Source organism: Sus scrofa, chromosome 14 (assembly GCF_000003025.6).
Source record: "Sus scrofa isolate TJ Tabasco breed Duroc chromosome 14, Sscrofa11.1, whole genome shotgun sequence".
In the NCBI taxonomy this organism is placed as follows: Eukaryota; Metazoa; Chordata; class Mammalia; order Artiodactyla; family Suidae; genus Sus; species Sus scrofa.
In genome coordinates, this window is record NC_010456.5 from 30,678,264 (window position 1) to 30,700,301 (window position 22,038).

General features: G+C 52.3%; 1 protein-coding gene across 2 annotated transcripts in view; it reads right to left on the reverse strand.

Moving 5' to 3' along the window:
* The window catches only part of BCL7A (BCL tumor suppressor 7A), a 34,830-nt gene extending 13,672 nt beyond the window's left edge, over nt 1-21,158 (reverse strand). The window contains exons 1-4 of one of the 2 annotated variants that reach the window (XM_003483424.4): nt 20,890-21,158; nt 13,538-13,619; nt 9,129-9,225; nt 2,609-2,776 (exon numbers count right to left, since the gene is read on the reverse strand). In XM_003483424.4, the coding sequence (XP_003483472.1) occupies nt 2,609-2,776; nt 9,129-9,225; nt 13,538-13,619; nt 20,890-20,981 (439 nt within the window). In that variant the 5' untranslated portion in view covers nt 20,982-21,158. Of the gene's footprint in view, nt 1-2,608; nt 2,777-9,128; nt 9,226-13,537; nt 13,620-19,133; nt 20,115-20,889 lie in introns of those variants that run through there. The other variant, XM_021074246.1, reaches the window with a different exon arrangement.

The following is a 22,038-nucleotide window of genomic DNA, read 5'->3' on the forward strand; positions in this document are numbered from 1 at the left end:
CCATCATGGCACAGCGGAAACGAATCCAACTAGGAACTATGAGGTTTCAGGTTCAGTCCCTGGCCCCACTCAGTGGGTTAAGGATCTGGCATTGCCATGAGCTGTGGTGTAGGTCGCAGATGTGGCTCAGATCTGGCGTTGCTGTGGCTGTGGTGTAGGCTGGCAGCTACAGCTCCGATTAGACCCCTAGCCTGGAGACCTCCATATGCTGAGGGTGCGGCCCTAAAAAGACAAAAAAAGACAAGGAAAAAAAAAAAAAAAGGCTGTACCCTCAGTATATGGAAGTTCCTGGGCCAGGAACTGAATCCAAGCTGCAGCTGTGACCTACACCACAGGTGCAGCAGTGTCAGATCCTTTAACCCACTGCACAGGGCCCAGGATCAAACCTGAGCCTCCAGAGCGACCTAGCTGCTGCAGTTGTATTCTTAATCCACTGTACCACAGTGAGAACTCCAGAGAATGTCCATATTTTTAAAAGAAGCATGTTGTTTACAGACAAAATGTCATAAAATCTACAACTCAATGTCAAAAGGCACCCCAAAAATGTTTCTAGGCAAAGCAAAACAAAAAACAAAAAAACCCCAAATAACTGCCCCAGCAAAAAATAAACCCCCCAAAACATTAAACATTAACAACTGAGGGATTTCCCATTATGGCCCAGTGGAAACAAATCCGACTAGTAACCATGACCAGGCAGGTACGATCTCTGGCCTCGGTCGGCAGATCAGGGATCCAGCATTGCCGTGAGTTATGGTGTATGTCACAGACATGGCTCAGATTCAGTGTGGCAGCTGCAACTCCAATCCAACCTCTAGCCTGGGAACTTCCTTATGCCTCAGGTGTGGCCTTACAAAGCAAAAACAAACAAACAAACAAAAACTGATGGTCCCACTGTGGTATAGTGGGTTAAGCATGCAGCATTATCTCTTCAATGGCTCGGGTCCCTGTGGAGGCACAGGTTCAATTCCCAGCCCTGCATGGCTGTGGCATTGCCATGGCTGGCAGATATGGCTGTGGCTTGGATTGGATCCCTGGCCTGGGAAATTCTGTATGACATGGGTGTGGCCAAAAAAAACAAGAAAAAAAATTGCCAAATTAGTATATATACAGGATAGTATTATACCATTCTTTCAATTTTTCTATATATTGAAATTTTTTTATTTTTTAAAATTTTATTTTTATTTTTATTTTTGCTTTTTAGGGCTGAACCCATAGCATATGGAGGTTCCCAGGCTAGGGGTCCAATTGGAGCTATAGCTGCCGGCCTACGCCACAGCCATAAATGCCAGATCCCAGCCGCGTCTGCGACCTACACCACAGCTCATGGCAACGCAGATCGTTAACCCACTGAGTGAGGCCAGAGATTGAACCCGCAACCTCATGGTTCCTAGTTGGATTCGTTTCTGCTTCACCATGACAGGAACTCCTAAAATTCTATTTTATTTTTTTTAAGTATTTTGGTCATACCCAGAGCATATGCAAATTCCCAGACCAGGGATCCAACCTATGCCAGAGCAGTGACCTAAGCCACTGCAGTTACAATGTTGACTCCTTAACCCACTTCACCACCAGGAAACTTCTGGAATCTGGGAGCGTCCACATGCCACTGGCACGCACCCCCACCCCCCCCAAAAAAGAGAGCGAACACAGAACCCTGAAAATAAACAGGCCTACATATACATAGATACATGTACACAGACACATCCTCCACCATCAGACCACTTCCTGCCTCCTCTCCCACCTGGACACCTGCAGCAACCCCCTTACTGTCTCCCTGCCTCCACCTGACCTGCCACTGTCTGTTCTCAATCAGGGAAAGTGGTCCTTCAGATCATAGCCATCAAACTCCCAAAGGCTCCTGCCTCACTTAACATAAAACCTGGGTCTGTGAGGTGGCCTGTGAGCCCCCACCTCAGGACCCAGCCCACACTCTGGCCTTGTCTCACTTGTTTAGCCCCTCACACCCTCTTCTCCAGCCACACCAAACATGTTCTTGCCGCAGAGCCTTTGCACTGCCCAAAACACTCTCCTCCCAGGTATCTACCTGGTTGGCTCCTGCACCTAATCTGAGCCTTATTTACTATAACGTCACCTTCTCAGTGAGGCCTTCCCTGACCAACCTATTTAAAATTGCAGCAAGTTCCCATCATGGATCAGCAGGAACAAATCTAACTAGTATCAGTGAGGATGCAGGTTTGATCCCCAGCCTCGCTCAGTGTGTTAAGGATCTGATGTTGCCATGAGCTGTGGTGTAGGCTGGCAGCTGCAGCTCCAATTCGACTCTTAGCCTGGGAACTTCCATACGCCACAGGTGCAGCCCTAAAAAGCAAAAAAAAGCCCAACCAACCAACCACCCCCCCATAATGCATCAAGACCCCCCAACCCAATTTCCCTCTCTTACTTTATAATTCTCCAAAGCACTTATTTTCCAAATACTAGATTGTAAGTTTTTTTTTAATTGCCCCTCAAGAATGACGAGCTCCAGGCCATTACCCTTCTTCTCCCATCACCTTCTGGGGGCTGGCACTTGACAGGGCCTCCTGGAAGACCCTTCCAACCACCTGGCTAGAAAGAGGCCACTCTGAGCCCAACCCCCGAGGGCACATACCTTCGGCCCCAGGCAGCTCCTTCCCATCGGTCTGGGCCTCGTCCGCCTTGGCATCGGTGCCATCACCAGGCACGGCTGAGTTGGGCTCTGGGGCAGGGCTGGAGTTGCTGCTGTTCTCTTGTTTGATGGGGGAAGCATCTGCGATGGAGCTCTGGTTGCTGTTATCATCTGCATGGGGCGAAATGCCGCAGCTGCTGAGGAAAGGCGGGCAAGGGGCTCGGCTCCCCCCAGGCCTCCCTGCCCGCAGCCCACAGCATGCCCTCCCTGGACAGCAGACACCGCTTCCTCCCGGGGCCTCCCCACACGCCCTGTGTGGCCAAAGCCCTGAGGGCTGGAGGCTCCGGGAAGAGAATCCAATGTTGGAGGCAGACGCCAACAACCAGGGCCTAGCACCTTTAAAATCTTTGGGTGAGGAGACCAGACATCTTGTGGGTCAGGCTCTAAAGCCATGCAAAGGCCCAGGGGTGGTCCTGGAAAGCAGCATCGCCAAAGTGTTTCATCAGATTTGGGCCAGCTCTGGACCAATTACACCTGGTACAAAAGTCAAAGGGAGGGAGAGGACCGTGTTCAGGACAGGAAGTGGATATTCTACAAGACAGCTGGCCCAGGCTCTCTAAGTCAATGCCATTGAAAAAAAAATTTTTTAGGAGTTCCCTGATGGCCTAGCAGTTAAGGATCTGGCATTGTCACTGCTAGAGCTAGGGTCACCACTATGGTGCAGGTTTGATCACTGGCCCAAGAACTTCTGCATGCCATAGGCACAGACAAAAAAAAAAATTTTTTTTTTTGTCCTTTTAGGGCCATACCTGCAGCATATGGAGGATCCCAGGCTAGGGGTCTAATGAGAGCTGTTGATGCCAGCCTACACCACAGCCACAGCAATGCCAGATCCGAGCCACGTCTGTGACCTACACCACAGTTCACGGCAACCCTGGATCCTTAACCCACTGAGTGAGGCTGGAGATTGAACCCACAACCTCATGGTTCCTAGTTGGATTCATTTCCACTGTACCACGATGGGAACTCAAAAAAAAAAAAAAAAAAAAAAAAAATTAAATTAAAAAAAAAAAAAAAAAGAAGCGGAGTCTTGCTGTGGATCAGTAGGTTAAGAACCTGACATAATGTCCATGAGAATGCAGGTTCGATCCCTGGTCTGGCTCAGTGGGTTAAGGATCCGGCATTGCTGAGGCGTAAGTTGCAGATGTGGCTTGGATCCAGTGTTGCTATGGCTGTGGTGTAGACCACAGCTGCAGCTCCAATTCGAACCCTGGCCTAGGAATTTCCATATGCTGCAGGTGCAGCCATTAAAAAAAAAAAAAAAAAAAAAAAAGGAGAAGCAGAGATTACTGTCATATTAGAGATTACGGAAATTCAAGAGACCTAATAACTAAACATGATGTTTGAAATTTATCTGGATCCTGTTTTGAATACATCAGCTCTGAGAGACATTGTGGGACAATTGGGGAATTTGAATACAGTCTGGAGTTTAAAAGTAAGGAATTAATTTGTCAGGAGTGATAATAGTACGGCGGGTAGATAGAAATGTCATTTATCAGTGACGCATGCTGAAGTGTTTAGGTACAGACTTAACTATCATGAAGCAGGGAAGTGTACGTCTTCTAGCACAGGTTGCATACAATTATCAGAATTCCCTGAATTTTATACTCAAGAGCTGTGCATCTTATTACTTGTAAATTGTATTTCAATTAAAACACCTAGTACATTAAAAAAAAAAAAAAAAAACAAACAAAGGAGGTAAGTGTCACATCATGTTCTGAAAACCTAGGTGGGAAGTATATGGGGTTCATCATATCATTTGCTCTGCTGTTCTCGATTATGAAATCTTTCGTAATAAAAAGGAGGAAGGGAATAAAGTTAATTGGGCAAGGGCACTGGGGACAGAGCTGGGGGCAAAGTTGGGGATCCTGGGACATGTCCCCCCTTGCCCTGGACCCCCTTTCTCAGGCACAAAGAGTCATTTTAAATTATAGATACCAACGTGGTGATTTCAAAAATACTACTACTGTCTTGGAGTTTCCATTGTGGTGCAGCAAAACTGAATCCAACTAGTATCCATAAGGATGCAAGTTCGATCCCTGGCTTTGCTCAGTGGGTTAAGGATCCGGCGTTGCCATGAGCTGTGGTGTAGGTCACAGAGGTGGCTAGGATCCTTCTTTGCTGTGGCTGTGGCACAGTGTGGCAGCTGTAGCTCCGATTCGACCCCTCGCCTGGGAACTTCCATATACTGCAGGTTCGGCCCTAAAAAGGCAAAAAAAACCCCAAAAAAACCCAAAAAACTACTACAGTCTTACCCTGCTTTTCTGGGCCATGCTGTGCACCTGGGACCAAGGCTGTTTTTGTAAAAAATGAAAGAGAAAAGGGGAGACACATGGAAAGGCAAAAAAGGAGAGGCACGTATTCCATGACAGGTCCAGGCAAAGGCGTCTACAATTACCTCATTTAATCCTAACAACCTCCAGGTAGGGAAACTGAGGCTCAGCAGCAGAGCCCCTGGGCTCAGGCTGGTCTACTCAAGCTCCAAACCCCGAGCCTTTCCACTACTTCAAACTGGCGAGCAAGTATCAGGCAGCCCCACAGCCTCGACTGGGTAAATTGCATCTTATTTTAAGTGTACTCTGGGGCACTCATTACACAAAAGCATCCTCTTGTGAATTCTGGGACTTAAAAAAAGATATGTAAACTCTCCTGATTTACCGTTCGAGAAAATCTAAACTTCCTTCCTATGCCAAGATCCATGTGCGGGTGTCTGAGAGGCACAGAAGGCAGAGGATCAACCTGGGGGTGCCAGCATGGGGTCACGCTAATTAAGGACAATGAGCTAATGTTTAAGTCGGTTGCCCTGAGCCCAGCCTGGTGCCCCAGTAACAGCGTGACCCTGATGCTTGGGCTGATTCCCCAGGTGGATCCTGGAGACTAAAGCAGCTGGATGCAAACACCATGTCCCTTCATATCCTCCTGTGACCATCTTCTCACCTGTAACCTCCCAGATACCTAAACCAGGACCACAACTTTCCCTGTGCTTTCGCGATTCCATGCCCTGCAGTGGGACTTGGTCTTTCTTGGTTACCTATATACTAAAATGGAAGATGCGCACAGTTCCTGGGTCAGGGAGTGTTGTGCTGCAGCCTAAATTTTTCTGGAGTGTTACCTTTGGGCTAGAGGCCATGAACTTGAACTCTGCCTTCTTCAAAGGACCTCAGACGCCAGAACCGGTATTTATGAACATTCTAATTCTGGGCAAGTTACTTCACCTCGTGGAGCCTTAGTTTCCTCATCTGTACAAAGGGGCTTGTCACTGGGATTAAACGTGGGTAACACACGAGATGGGCTTGGCAAGGTGCTTGGCAACTGTGATGGTTTCTTAAATGTTAGCTACTGACACACCGAGGCCTTTAAGGGATCATCTTGTTTAATACTCATAATGACCTTACGAAAGAGTAGGCATCACCATCCCCATTCGACAGTAGAGACAGACAAAATTGAGGCCCCATATTACATGACTTGCCCCGGGTCACACTGTGTGCAGGAGGTCCTAGGAGAGTCAGGTTTGAATCCAGGTGAGATGTTGTCCTCTGCTCTAAAAGGTTCTCACCTCTAATTCTAAGAATTAACTGAAACAGAGCCAGGCCAGGGATCTCTTCCATCCCCAGAGAGTGGGGATGCTAACCTACTTCAGGGGGACAGGATCTATCCCAACTCAAATATCTATTTCTTTTTCTTTCTTTTTTTTTTTTTTTTTTTTTTTATCTTTTAGGGCCACACCTGCAGAATATGGAAGTTTCCAGGCTAGGGGTCCAGTGGGAGCTACAGCTGCCAGCCTACACCACAGCTACAGCAATGTGGGATACCAGCCCCATCTGTGACCTACACCACAGCTCACAGTAATGCCAGATCTTCAACCCACTGAGTGAGGCCAGGGATCGAACCTGCGTCCTCATGGTTACTAGTCAGATACATTTCTGCTAAGCCACAACAGGAACTCCTTTTAAAAAAAAAAAAAAAACTTTTTTGTTTCTTTTTAAGGCTGAACCTGTGGCATATGGAAGTTCCCAGAGAAGCTGCCGGCCTATACCACAGCCACAGCAACGCCAGATCTGAGCCAAGTCTTCGACTTACACCACAGCTCACGGCAATGCCTTATCCTTAACCCATGGAGCAAGGCCAGGGATTGAACCCACATCCTCATAGACACGGATTCATTTCTGCTGAGCCACAATGGGAACTCCCACAAATACCTATCTGTAAATGAAATGCATCCTGACTGTGACTGTACAGCCAGTTGGGGGGTTGGGGACACCTTCCTGACAGGTTAACCGTCAGCACCCCCTCACCCCCCATGCTTTTCTGAAGCCACTTTGGCAACAAGCAAGGCTCCTTGCCCACACAGTCTGTGACTGTTTTCCGGACTAGTCAGTTTGAACAAATGGGGATGTTTGCTGGCCTCCTTCTCCCCAGAATAAGACAGCCCTGGGCCTGGAGGGTTAGGATCTAGATTAAACCAAAATTCCCCCTTTTTTTCTTTTCTTTTTAGGCCCACACCTGCAGCAGATGGAAGTTCCCGGGCTAGGGGTCAAATCGGAGCTGTAGCTGCCTGCCTACACCACAGCCACACCAGATCCGAGCCATATTTTCAACCTAATCCACAGCTCATGGCAATGCCGGATCCTTAACCCACTGAGCAAGGCCAGGGATTGATACTAGTCAGGTTCTCAACCTGCTAAGCCATGACACGAACATCCCAAAATTATTACTTGTTTCTTTATCTAACACCATTGGGTTGTGCAAAAAGACTCGGGTAGTCAGAGGTACTAAGACTGTGAAATTGAGATCAGGATGGAGAAAGGCAAGGGATGAGGGTGTTATACGAGAGGGCCAGACAGGGAATAACACAGACAGGGTGAGCCTGGGGGGCCTGGAGAGGGCCTGGTCTCCCAGAAGGGACAGCTGTTCCTGCTCCAGCGGGCTGCAGCCTCAGGGAAGCACGAGCCCAAGGGCTACCTGATCTGATTTCCAAAAGAATGGAAGAAATACAGATTTCCTGATTTATAAACATCAGAAACTCAATTTTTTTTGGCCATGACCAATGCTTACAGAAATTCCCAGGCCAGGGATGAAACCAAAGCCATTGCAGCGACAACACTGGATCCTTAAAATCCAGGAACTCCAGGAACTCAATTTCTTAGAAACATCTCATTTGAATCTCTGAGGTTAGAAATCAGGTGGTGGTTTTCCTTGGAGGGGAGGGGATACCACAGAAATTGCCAGGAACACTCTGTCTTGATTTGGGCCAGTAACAAAGGTGTGTGCAGTTTGTGACCATTTCATGGAGCCACACACTTACAATTTGTGCCTTTCCTTTCAGATAAAAAGAAAAAGAAAAAAGGACAGAGTTCCCGTCGTGGCTCAGCGGTTAACGAACACAACTAGTATTCATGATAGCATGGGTTCAATCTCTGGCCTTGCTCAGTTGGTTAAGGATCCAGCGTTGCCACGAGCTGTGGTGCAGGTCGCAGACTCAGCTTGGATCCCATGTTGATGAGGTTGTGGCGTAGGCTGGCAGCTACAGCTCCAATTCGGCTCCTAGCCCGGGAACCTCCATATGCGGCGGGTGCAGCCCTGGAGAGACAAAAAAGACAAAAAAAAAAAAAAAAAAAAAAGGAAAGAACAGCGTCAGTGCCAAAACAACTGCAGACTGGCTGAAGCATGTCTCCAGCCTGGATATGATCAGTGGGACATTGGTACAAGTTCTGAAACAGCAAAGGAAGTTAGGCTGTTGACATAGAAGAGCAGGTCACAGGGCCCCAGATGATTCACACAAAGTCAGAAATCCAGTTAAAGCTTCCCAGTAGCCAAAACAAAATAGGAAATGGGAAATAAAAGTCATGTATATGATAGGTCAGGCCCAGGAGGGAAAAAGGTAGATACCACCAAAGACTTCCCGGGCACACTGGATGAACAGAACATGTCCTGTGAGGTTAGTAACAGTGGGTGAGAAGGAGGTCTTTTTTCACATCTCTGGCTCATTTTGATGCTTCTTTTTTTTTGGCTTTTTAGGACCACACCTGTGGCACATAAAAGTTCCTGGGCTAGGGGTCAAAATGGAGCTACAGCTGCTGGCCCTATGCCACAGCCACAGCAATGTGGGATCTGAGCCACGTCTGCAACCTACACCGCAGCTCATGGCAATGCCAGATCCTTAACCCACTGAGTGGGGCCAGGGGTCAAACCCACATCCTCGTGGACACTAGTTTGGTTCTTAACCTGCTGAGCCACGGGAACTCCTCGTTTTGATTTTTGTCTCCCTGCTCTGGGAAAAGCTTCCTCTTCTCCACTGAGCCTCCTCCTTGGCACGGAGGCCTCCTGGTCCTGCCCAGCCCTCTCACCCCTTGCCTGGAATGTGAACAAACCTGCCAGTAAAACGAAAACACAACTGAGCCCTCGGCCACAGCCCAGGGGCCTGGCAGGAGAGGTGGCGGCTGCCTGACCGCGGGGAGCTCACCGTGCATGTCCATCATTCCCGGGGAGGAGCTGTTCTCCGGGGTGGTCACCTCAGAGCCACACTTCTCATCTTTGCCCTTTTTCTTGTTCTTGTTTTTCTGGAGGAGAAAAAAGGCACAGAAACCGAGTCACTGAATTTGTGTGTTTGTGTGTGTCTGTGCAAGTTCACTCATGTGCGCGCACCAGTCCCTGGGGAATGGAATGAATATTTTATTCCGCTGACTCATTTTGGAGCCCCCAAGTCTCTGGAGGGTTCTCCTTGGTCTGCATTTGAACACATCCCACAAGGGGCCTCACTTGCTTTGTTGTTTTTCGGCTGTGCCCAAGGCATGTGGAAGTTCATGGGCCAGGGATCAAACCCAAACCACAGCAGCAACCCAAGCCACTGCAGTAGGACCACTGGATCCTTAACTCTGCACCACAAGAGAACACAGGGCCTCACCTGCTTTGGAGTTAAAGAACCCTGTGGACGGGAGGCTGCCAGGGCTGGGCTGGGAATGGGGCCGGCCCCTGCAGGCACGCCAACATCCTAGCTGGTGGGCATTTCCTCTGGAGAAAAGGCCATGGTCACCCTGCCCAGAGGAGGCACAGGGGTGCTGGTGAGGGATGGAGAAAACAACTCACACATTTCCACTATCTTCGGGCCTGGGACTGCCTTCCTCAGAGACAGCTAACTTCCGGTGCAACACTGAGATGGGTGAGGAGGGAAACCCAGGGGGAAGCGGGAGTGAGGGGGATGCTTTTTATGTGCAGTTCCTTTGATTTGGTTTGGTTTCGGCCACCCCGCAGCACATGGAGTTCCCTGGGCCAGGGATCAGATCTGAGCTGCAACTGTGACCTATGCTGCAGCTGGAACTTACGCTGCGCCACAGCGGGAACTTCTGCAGTTTCATTTTTAACGGATGGAATAGAATTGTGTTAGAAACCACCTGTGTCCATGGTAAGAGCCTTGTTAAATAAATTACAGTCTGTTCATTCAAGGCAAGGGGAGGCAGCAATTACAGAGAACAAGGCAGCTCCTCCGGTCCTGAGGTGGAATGATCCGTAGAAAGACCTACATGTTAAAATATTTCATTATCTCTGAGCTAGATACGGAAGAAAGGTGCCAAACACATGACTGGGATGCTGCCACTGCTGGTAGGAAAAACATAAATGAACGTGTGTCTGCCTGTTTGGGTGCACACAGTCTCTGGAAGGATAAACAAACACTGGTTGTCTCCAAGGAAGAGCTGGGTGGGGTGGGAGGGGTGTTCAGGGACGGGAAGCAGATTTATAAAATGATAAGACCAATTTAAAAAATTAACATATGTGAAGATTATGCAAACCTATAGAAAAAGTAGGCATGTGGTTTCCAGGATCTTGAGAGGTAAGAATTTTTGTTTTGGGGCAGTGAAAACATTCTATAATCTCGGTGGTGACGGCTGTACAACTGTGAATATACCAACACTAGCTGGTACATTTTATTTTTTTTAATTTATTTTGGCCACGCCTGTGGCATGGGGACGTTCCAGGGCCAAGGATCAAACCCAAGCCACAGCAGTGACAACGCCAGATATTTAACCCATTGAGCCACTAGGGAGCTCCTGCACCCTTTAAGAGTGAATTTTATGGGAGTTCCTGTTGTAGTTCAGTGGGTTAACAACCCAGCTAGTATCCGTGAGGATGCAGATTTGATCCCTGGCCTTGCTCAGTGGGTTAAGGAAGCTGTAAGCTGCTGTGGCTGTGGCACAGGCCTGCAGCTGAAGCTCCAATGTAACCCCTAGCCTGGGGACTCCCATATGCCGCAGTGCAGCCCTAAAAAGAGGGAAAAAAAAAAAAAGTGAATTTTATGGCATGTGAATTGTTTTCGTTTTATTTATTTATTTATTTATTTATTTATTAATTTATTGTCTTTTGTCTTTTGAGGGCCGCTCCACAGCATATGGAGGTTCCCAGGCTAGGGGTCTAATCAGAGCTACAGCTGCCGGCCTACACCAGAGCCACAGCAACACCATATTTGAGCAGCATCTGTGACCTACACCATAGCACATGGCAACGCCGGATCCTTAACCCACTGAATGAGGCCAGGGATCGAACCCGCAACCTCATGGTTCCTAGTGGGATTCATTTCTGCTGCGCCAAGACAGGAACTCGGAATTGTCTTTGTTTTAAAAAAAAGGTCTTAAAGTAACATCTGAATTTTGTAACATGTTTTACCTATTTAGGTGAATTAAATTTTTAAGCCTTCCAAAAGAAAAAAAAAGGTAAGGTATAACCATGTTGTTACTGTGTGTAAAAACATAAAAAGTTCTCCCATCTCCATGCAGATTCCTGACCATAACCATCAGAGGTTAGAAGTCAGCTATCCGGAGTTCCCGTCGTGGCGCAGTGGTTAACGAATCCGACTAGGAACCATGAGGTTGCGGGTTCGGTCCCTGCCCTTGCTCAGTGGGTTAACAATCCGGCGTTGCCGTGAGCTGTGGTGTAGGTTACAGATGCGGCTCGGATCCCGCGTTGCTGTGGCTCTGGCGTAGGCCGGTGGCTACAGCTCCGATTCAACCCCTAGCCTGGGAACCTCCATATGCCGCGGGAGCGGCCCAAGAAATAGCAACAACAACAACAACAAAAAGACAAAAAAAAAAAAAAAAAAAGAAGTCAGCTATCCGGGCTGGTGCCCAGGAACCTGCATTGTGTCAGGACTCTCAGGAGATCAGATGAGCAGCCAGGCGTGGGACCTATTGCCCTCGAGGGAGAGAGGGAGGAGTATGTACATCTTGGCTCAGAGATGACAACGAATTAGCATCTGAGCACCGCCTGCTTAGCTGCGCCTGGCTAAGTTCTTCCCATATGATATATTGCCTTTACTCTGCTGTAGAAACCCCAGGAGTTGGGTGTTACTGCTCCACTGCACAGAAGAGGGAACCAAGACCCAACAAGGTGGGGTCCCCTATCTGGCATCGCAGGCTAATGAGGAGTGGTCTGTCCAACTCCAAATCTAGAGGTCTTTGCCCGGCTCTAGGCTGCCCTGTCCTTCCCAACAGCCCATAGATTACATTTTCTCCTTGATCACAATCCATTTGGCACTTCCCTGATGTCTGTTTCATGCTATTCTATAATTATCTTCCCCCAACAAGATTATAAATTCCTTGAGAGCAGGGACCACATCTTCTCAAATGCAACCAGCATTTATACGACACCTAATGATGTGCAAGGCACAGACAAGAGCCAGGAGCTGCCTTCGAGGAGGCTGGCCATACTCTGCTCTCCCTCCAGGATGGTTGGCACCAAAGGCCAGGACCCTCTGAGTCGCTGTCTCTGGTGAGAGCTTCCCTGGAGGCTCAATGAGCTAGCCCAAGCCAGGACCCAAGGGGACCCCAAGTGTCCACATTCTCAGCCCAACCCAAACCACCCAGGGACCGCATGTGATCAAAGGGTCAAGAAGGGAGCCTCAGCCCTGCCTGGAGACCTGAGACTCATGGGACATTGAAGACGGAAGAGGGATGCCTGCCTTATGGCCCCTAGAAACCAACTGATCATGGCCACTGTCATGACTGCCCATGGCATGTGAGCCATCGTCCTGGGTGAGGAGACCGTTTGCAGGAATAGGGAAGACACCCTGGGCAAGAGGAACAGCCCATGCAAAGGCCTGGACATGGGCCTTTCTGGATTTTGACTGGAAGTAAGAGGAACCGACCAGAGGGTTAACTGGCTTGGGAGCCCTGAAGCTGAAAAACTCCCTGTGATGTGGGGTGGATGCCTGTCATCAATCTCTCCCTAAGATCAAGCACAGCCACTGGAGCTCCCCCTAGTGGCCACAGGCACAACCCCTCCTGGAACCTGCCCCCATCAAGCTTCTCTGCACCAAACTCTAGGGTCACCATGAGCAGCTACTCCAACCACCAGAAGGCTCTCCAGTGGAGACAGTATGGGCTTTGGAGTCAGGCAGACCTGGCACTTGGGGTGTGACTCTGGGGAAATGGCTTCATCTCTCTGAACCTGTGTTCTCATTTGAAGAGGGTGAACAATGAGCTCAATGCTACAAGGTAATGCCTGACAGATGGTCAGGTGCCAGGAATGGCGCTACAATGATGAGGAGAGTCTGCATGCCTCACCACGCTCACCACAAAGCCACAGTGCCCAGGGCCTTAGGGAGGGGACACCTCTGCACTAAGATATGTCCCCACTGGCAAAATCAGCCCTGAAGAGATGACTCGCAGAGGACACCCACACACACACACAGACACCTCTCTGAGGGCCAAACTGTGGCTGGACTGTGAGGGGAGGGACAGACACAGCTCCAGCAGCCTCTCCAGCCCCAAGCTGGGTCCTTTGCTTCCCAAGTGGCCTTGGCTCCAGGGTCCCCTCTCCCAGTGGTGGGAGGGAGCATGGATGGACAGCCCCACCCCGGAGGGACCAGCCCCACATACTCACATCGTCAACCTTTGGCTCCGTCACAGGGACCCACTTGTAGATTCTCAGGGATGTGTCACCCACCGTCACCCATTTCTTCTCCCTGCAGAGGATGAGGAAGAGCCCATTACCAGGGGCTTCTGGGGCAGGCCCCTGCTCACGTTTGTGGGGGGCACAGGCCACACTCCCATAGAGTAGCTGTGACACAGTAGCTGTTCGGGCAGGGGTAAGAGAATGTGCCCTGGATCACAGAGACGAGGGTTTGAATCCCAGCTCTACCTCTCACTGGCTGGGGGGTCCCTGGGCAAGTCATGTCACAACCCAGAGCCTCAGGTTTCTCATCTGTTAGACCCATGGGGTCATCAATCTCTCCAGGTTGCACTGAGGATTACAGGAGACCAAGCATGTTGACGGCTTCCTCGTGCCTGGAAGGAAGTGCTTGGTAAGACTGGGGGTTGGGCGGGGCTGCCACTGGGATGATAGCTCTGGAGGAAGGGAAGGGGGCCCCAGGTTCCTCCGGCCCAGCATTCACCCCACCGTGCATCGAACTGGGCCACCCGAGCCCCTCTAGGCAGCAGAGAGGGCTTCAGACCAAAAAGGCATTTTCCTCCCGTAGGGTGCGGGGGGAAGGGGCTTCATCCAGGGCACCCGGGGGCTCACCCTGCCCTCCTGGAGACGGCTCTGAGGTTGTGGGAAGAGAGGCAGGAACTGACAGCACAAGTAACCACCCCAGACTCTTCCACACAAACGCTGGTTAGATCAGGGAATGGAGGGGAGGAGAGAACCTGGATGCTCAAGGGCGGTCCCCGGGCACTGATACTGAAGGGCTTCGAAAGGGCAGCACAGCCCCGACCGTGGGCAGCAGTTCACATTACACCCTACACCTTGGTTCAGAGATGGGCTTGGGTTTCAGGGTCTCAGCTCCTAATATCTGCACGGCTGTCCTCTACCCAACCCTAGCCGCACCCTCAGCTCTGGGGGTACAGTGCCCCCCAAGCTGCCAAAGTCAGGGTGATGGTGAGAAGCAAAGCACAAGCCATGAGAAGGAAGGGGGGGTGAGTGGTTTTCACTAAGGGTAATGATGGCAATTACCACCCTTTCCTCCCACACTGTGCGCTAAGCATCCTCCTCTCTAGAATCAGCACCCCAGCCTCCCAACTTTGGTCCTCAACCTCCCTTGGTCTACAAGTTAGGTCCTGTCACTTCCTGTCCCTTACGCTGGGAGTGACAGCCAGAGGCCATGCAGCAGAGGACACTGAGGCTCAGGCAGAAGCCCCCACAAGGAAACCTGGGATATCAGGCAGCGGGGGCTCTGGAGTCCACGTTCCCAGCACCAGGAGAAGCAGGAGGTCATCATAAGGAAATTAGCTGATTCAAGGGACGTGGGATGTGATGTCAGGGCCAGACCTGGTGCAGGTAGCAGAGTGGCCAAGGAGCCCTCAGCAACTTTAGGGACAAGGGTTCCACCAGGGCTAAGAACCATGTGTGGCTATGGGTACCCTGTCCAGCCTCCCTGCCCAGACCTTGGCTGTGGGATACTAGCTCTCAGGAGCTGGTGGAACCCGTTACCACCACCTGGCACCCCTTCACCACTAGGGTTCAGGGTGTCCAAGCACACTCACAACCAGCTAACCAAACCCACGGACACGTGCACTCCCCAAACTGTGCCTGCTTGGGTCCCAAAGTCCCTCTGCTGGGGGAAGCTCGGGCCTGGCTTTTCTTTATTCTACTATGACCATTTCTAGAGCCTTCTGTGTGCTCAGTACTGTACACACTTGCTCTAATCTTCCCATAACTTCTCACAGCAGTAACTGTCATCTTTCCCATTTGACAGATAAAGAAACTGAGGCAAAGGGAGGTGAGGTCATTCTCCCCAGAGCCAGTGTTTAAACCCTCCATGCTACACTGCTTTTTGGAGCAGCCTCCCCTGGCCCCATCCCTGCCCCTTTTAGCCCTGAAAGAATTAAATAAAGGCAGGTCCCTAAGTCACCACCCATCTGTCCCCTACCTCCTGGAGGCAGGATGGACCATCCACAATTCCAATCTTTCCCCACCTCCATTTGAATAATCAGAAGGTGCCTGGAAGGGACAGGGACATTCCAAGAAACAATCTCGGTGACAAAGCAACCATCATAATAGCCACTGTGTGCTGAGGGCTTACTTCATGCCAAGTGCTTTATTTATAAGCCTTCTCTCCCGAGAACTGCCAACAGGCCTACTGTCACCCCACTTTACAGATGGAGAAACAAGAGGCCCAGAGAAGTTACACCAAAAGTTCATGGTCACACAGTTAGTCAACAGCAGAACCATAATTACTCATAGGCTCTGACCCCTGCTGTTCTGTCTTTGGTGAAAAACTAAGAAATGACTCCACAGAGGACATGGGTGACAGAAGCTGGACAAAGGGCCGAAGGTACTCACTCTTCACAAGCCCTCAACTGGCTTCTTCACCCAGGCCCCAGCAGCTCAGCAAATCCAAGGTTTGATTGTGTTAAAAAAAAAAAAAAAAAAAGTAACTGAGTGGCAATACACAAGTGTGCCAGACCTGGACTTCCCAGTGCACCCACATGAGCCAGGATGAACACGGGAAGATGAAGGTGCTTCCTGGAGAGGTTCCAGGCCCCACTGGGCTCCGGCTGGACACAGCCAGGATCTGGTGTGTCCCCTGGCCTGAGTTTCCCAACTCACCCCAGGGATGAGAAACATTCTTCAGTCGCATTTCTAAGCATGGACATTGAGAGGCTATGGGACAGAGGGAAGCATGTTGAAAACCCGATCTCAAACCTGCCATCTGTCCAGCTGCCACCTAAAGAGAAACAGGCCTCCCTGGGCTCAAGGCAAGACACCAAGTGAGTGCCAAGGACTTCATAGACATGTCCAGTGAACGCCGGGTGTGTCAACAAGCCAGCGGCTTGGCAGCACCTTGGGAAACGACACACAGACATGAGGGAGGAGCTGATTTTTCCCGATGCTGCCCCAAACCCATCACCCTAGAACGTAGAGCCTCCCAGCCCTAAAGGAGGGTATTAAGCTGTACTTATTACATGGCACATGGGGTGACAAATAAGTGGCCAAGAGATGTGTGTTGTCTGGCCCCATGGTACTCTTAGAAATTTGAATGAGTTCCCTCTGTAGTGCAATGGGATCGGCTGTAACTCTACAGCACCAGGATGCAGGTTCAATTCCCAGCAGGGCACAGTGGATTAAAGGATCCTATGCTGTGGTGTAGGCTGCAACTGTGGCTCAGATCTGATCCCTGGCCCTGGAACTCCATATACCACGGAGCAGCCAAGTATGAAAAAAAAAAAAATCTAAAAAAATAAAAATTTGAATCAATTGCCAGGCTTTAAAAAAAAAAGTCAGACCTCCACGTAAAAATCCAGATTCCTGGCTACCTTCAAAAACACGATCTGGCCACAAGGGGCCCATGTTGCCCGAGGAGCAGTGGCTCTCTCCAGATGCGGCCCTGTGGCTTCCTCAGATCTCCCAAGTCTCACCACAAGCACCAGGGAAGCCCAACCTCCGCCCCCCCCCCCCAACATACCCTGTACTCTCCTGCCTTCTGGCCCCTGATAACCCACCTGGCTAAATGCCCCTCTCTTCCCTACCAGGCTTGAGCTCCTGGACAAAGGGAGTAAATGAGGCCCAAATGCTCCTTCCCAGCACAGGCTCCTGCACCAAACACAGGCATCGCCCTCCCCAGATCGCTAGGCTGAAGCCAATTTCTTTTTTCTTTTCTTTTCTTTCTTTCTTTCTTTTTTTTTTTTGTATTTTTGCCTTTTCTAGGGCTGCTCCCGTGGCATATGCAGGTTCCCAGGCTAGGGGTCTCATCGGAGCTGTAGCCGCCAGCCTACACCAGAGCCATAGCAACGCGGGATCCAAGCCACGTCTGCAACCTACACCACAGCTCACGGCAACGCCAGATCCTTAACCCACTGAGCAAGGCCAGGGATCGCACCCGCAACCTCATGATTTCTAGTCGGATTCGTTAACCACTGCACCACAACGGGAACTCTTGAAGCCAATTTCTTACATTCCCCCACGGGCCAGGCAGCCAGGGAGACCATCTTGCGGTCACCTGCCTCCCTCAAAGAGGGCTCTGAACGCCTCATTTCATCTCCACTTCCCAGAGCTAGTCCTCGATGCCACAGGAGGTTTGGCAATGGCTGGTCTCATCCTAACTAGACCCAGGCCCACTGGACTTGCCCTATGCTGGGCTGGGGTGGGAGGGTGGGTGTCCCTGGAGGTGATGAGGGAAGGGTCTAGGCACAAACCACCTCCTTCCCCAGGGACGGGTGGGGAGTCTTGGGGAACAGGCCTCTCTCTGACCCCACAAGTCACTGAGGGACCCTCCGCCCAATGACTGCCCCTCTCGCCTGCTCTTCTCCACTTACACCGGGCCTCCTAACCCTGACCCAGTTTCCCCACAAAGAGCCCACCATTTTGGTCTTCCTTCAGCCATGTTCTGGCTGCCTCAAACTCCACCAGTGCGCCCTGCTGGGATACCTACCAGACAGAAAGCAGCAGAGCAATGGCAGGTAGCTATGCACGTGGCCACGGCTGGCTGCTGGCTTTTTCCAGGGCGGGGGAAGGTAGGGTTGGCAGAAGGGGGCAAGTTTTAGGGGTCATTGGGGCTGAGGAGAAATACCACCCCAGGCTCACAGACAGAGTGGTATGCTAGGCACTCCGTTCTGAATTTAAAAACAAAACAGAATGCAGAGTTAAATTTCAATTTCAGATAAATGACTTTTTTTTTTAAGTGTAAGTATGTCCCAAACTGTACATGGGGACATACTTACACTAAAAAAAGTATATAAAAATATTATTTCCTTGTTTATCTAAAATTCAAATTTAACTGGGGGGGGGTGTCCTGTAATTTTATTCGCTAAATCTGGCAACCCAGTGTCCCAGCCAGTGGTGAAATGCACGGTTGGTGGCCACACAGTTAATAAACAACTGAAAACCACAAGGGCTGACTGGAAGATGCATTCTAAAGGCATAGTGAGGGTGAGATTTGGCTTCTCAGGGCTGGGGAAACCCAGGAAATAAGGTAAAGTGTTTTTGGTTTTTTTTGCTTAGAATGGGCGGGAGTTGGGGGGGAGAAGAAAAATCAGCACAATGTAAGTTTCTACCTTAGGACAGCATTTAATGACTGCTCCTATGTGCAGGTTAAGTGCTTTTGGAGACATGGTACTATTCCAGGAGGGGAGAAGACAGCACAGAAACCCCTTGCTACCACCGTTAGAGAAGTTAAATGGTTAGTAATCCAAGGTCACAGCAAGGAAGTGAACTGCAAGCCTAGCCATGAGATTCCAAAGCCTGGGGTCTTCAGAGGACTTGACACATAATTTCCCAAAACACACAAAGGGAAAGAGACTGGTTCTCTGCCCCTCCCCCCAAACACAGGCCTGCCCCCAGCTGCTCAGCAGTACTGAGGGCCACCAGGCCGGCTGCTATGGAGCCCACAGGGTGGAAAACCCCACAGCTCCATCTGCCCCACCCCTGCTGAGCAGCTGCCAGGGTGCTGGAGCCTCTGCCAGGCTGGGAACCTGGAGCAGAAGGCCCCACCATGCCTCCCCAAGCACAGAAAGGCTGCTTGCCCCCACCCCTTTCTCACCTCCAGGTTGGTGACAGAAGGACCCAGACAACAGTTCTTTCTTTGCAGAGATCTAAGGCAGGGGACAACTCCGGGATTCCCAGAGAGGGGGTTGTGAGCTTGTTTTCCTGTGTGTGTCTTGGCCTGCAGCTGTTTCTGCCATTTTTAAATGGCTCTAGTCCGGGCACTGGGCTCCCTGCACACCAGGGGAGCTCCCACAGCGGGGAAGACTTGGATCTCAACTTTGGAAGGCCTCTCCTTCTCACGGTTCTGAAAATTCTTTGTCCCACTGGAGCCAAACCCAGCCCTCGGCCGGGCATCCGGCCATCTGCAGACAGCCCTTTCCATAGGAGGCCCAGGAGCACGTGGACTTTATTGATTTTCCTCTTGCCTTTTTTGTTGGGTTTGACTCAGAAAGGACAGCTAACTTGTGACACGGCTAGACTGGAGGCTCGTCCCCAGTGGTTTTGAGAGACCAAGGCGTTACTCGAGAAATGACACCCCTCAACATAAACATAGCTTGCCATGGGGCCTGCCGGGTTTTCAGGCTTTAAATAAGGGGTCAGGACAGGCCCGCGGGCGCTGACACTCGAACGTCGCGGCGGCTCCTTTCCCTCCCTGACCCGGGTGAGGCCGTGGGAAAAAAATAATAAAGTTGAATTCCGGGAGCCGGGAGTTTTCAACAAGTCTGCCCCAACCTGGCGATCGGCTGGCGCCTGGGGCCTGGCCCTTGGGCCGATTCCGAGAGAGACCCGGACGAGGCCGGGGAAACGTGCAGTCGTGTTAATTACAACAAGGCCACGCCGAACGGAATCTAATGTGAGCTGGAGAACCCGCACCGCCAACACCGAATCCCCCGTGCCCCCCGCGCGGAGAACAAAAACGACGGCTCTCTCCGCAAAACAAACACGAGCTGCCCGTATTGGACAGGCAGACGCTGCCCAGGACCCGGGCCTGGCCCCGAACATTCTCTCGCCCGAGCCCCCGAGCCCGGGTCCGGGCAGAGCGGGACGGGAGGGGGGCGCCGGAGCACCAGGGCCCGCGGCCGCCGCCGGCGTTTCCTCCTCGCGCTCGCCCCCATCTTTCCTCCTCGCCCAGAGCCTTCGCTCCAGGCAGCCCAAAGCGCTAAATTTAAACGGCTCGCGCTCTGCAAACTCCGCAGACTCGAGGGCGCCGGGCCTGGGAGGCGGGGAGCGAGCGAGCCAGCCAGCCAGCCAGCGAGGGAGGGAGGGAGAGAGGGAGGCCCGGCGCGGGCAAGGGCGCGGGGGCCGGCGCTGCGACGCCCGGGGCGCGCGGGGAGGAGACGGAGACGGCGGCGGCCCGCTCGGTGCCTGCACAATGGAGCTCGCGCTCTCCCCTCCGCCGCCGGCATCGCGGCCCCGGCGCGCGGGAAGCCGCTTTCATGTGACTTGCACAAAACGAAATGGCTTCTGGGGCCGGCCCTGAGCCCCCCTCCCGGGAGCTGAGCGCCGCGGCGGGGACTGCCCGCCGCCCCACCGCCCGGTCCCGGGCGCCCGCCGCCTCCAGGATGCCGCCGCCGCCGCCGCCGCGCCAGGTGGGCGACAGGCGCGAGCGCACCTGGGCTGCGGCCGCGGCCCCCGCCGCGCGCAGGTGACCCGGCTCGCGCGCCGCCCGCCCTCTTCAACTCCCGGGCCCGCGGGCGGACCGGGGCGCTGCGCCCCGCTGGCTTTTTGTATCTGGTCTCGGGGTTTGGGGCGGCCGCAGCGCCGAGCCGGCGAGCGAACGAGCGAGCGAGGGAGCAGGCGCCTCCGCTTACCATTTGCGCACTTTCTCGATAGCCGCCATGACCCTCTTGATATCATCTTTGGCCCGGCTCCTGGTCTCGGCTCGAACCGACCTGCCCGACATGGTTCTGGCGGGGAGAGAGAGGCTGGGGGAGCGCGCCCGCCGGGTCCTGCTCGCGCTCCGCGGCGGCCACACTCGCGCCCGCCCGCCCGCTCACTCACTCACACACACAGACACTCACACACACACTCGCACACATACACACACACACACAAAGCCTGGTGCCGCCGCGCGCCCAGGGCCCACTGCGCAAGCGCCGGGCGGCAGCTGCACGGAGCAGGGGGAGCAGCGCCGCCGCGGCAGCCGGCAGTGCGGCCTCCGGGCGCTGCTGCCGCGGGGCAGCGGTACGAGCCTTTCCGCCCACCCGGGGGAGGCGCCCGCGACCCCCTGCTCCCGGGGGAGGCGGCGAAGGGCACATGGCGACCCCCGGCTCCGGTCACGCTGGGGCAGTGGGACGGACGTGCGCGCGGACACTTACTCGGAGGCCGCAGGTGCCGGGGGTCCCCCGGGAGAGCGGCCGTGGAGGGGGCGCATTCCTGGGGAGCCAGCGCGGCGGCGTGTCCGCTGCCCCGGTGTGTGGCAGTGGCTGCAATAATGCAAGTTTCCTAAGGGGCTCCCGACTTCTCAGAGTTGAAGGCTCCGATTCGGGAAGTGAGGTGCTCTTGGAAAGAGTTGAGAGATGCGGACCTCTGCCCAGTAGAGATGCTCAAGCTAGGACTTCGCGTCTCTTATCCTCGTCCTGTTGGAAAACTAGAATGGGAGGAAAGGTGCCTGGAGTGACCACGAAAGACATTCAACCTTGCTTATTAAATAGCTTTCGGCACAGGAAAAGCTTGATGATATTTATCAGCATATTCACAGGGGCTCTTAGACCTTTTCCCCCAGTGATAAGCTGCCCTCACTATAAATGAGGTTTCTGTCTGAGCCCCAGGCTCTGCCCAGGTGCTACTACCGTACGAATGACCCTGGTAGGTAAAATGGACTGACCAGCGACAAGGAGGACTTATGGGGTGGTTTCGTCCCCATGGTGCCTCCGGAGAGCTCTGCAGGAATCTACAATTACCAGGAGAAGCCAGATGCCCCATCCTTGTGTTCAGCTGCAGCTAAGCGTCTTGACCAG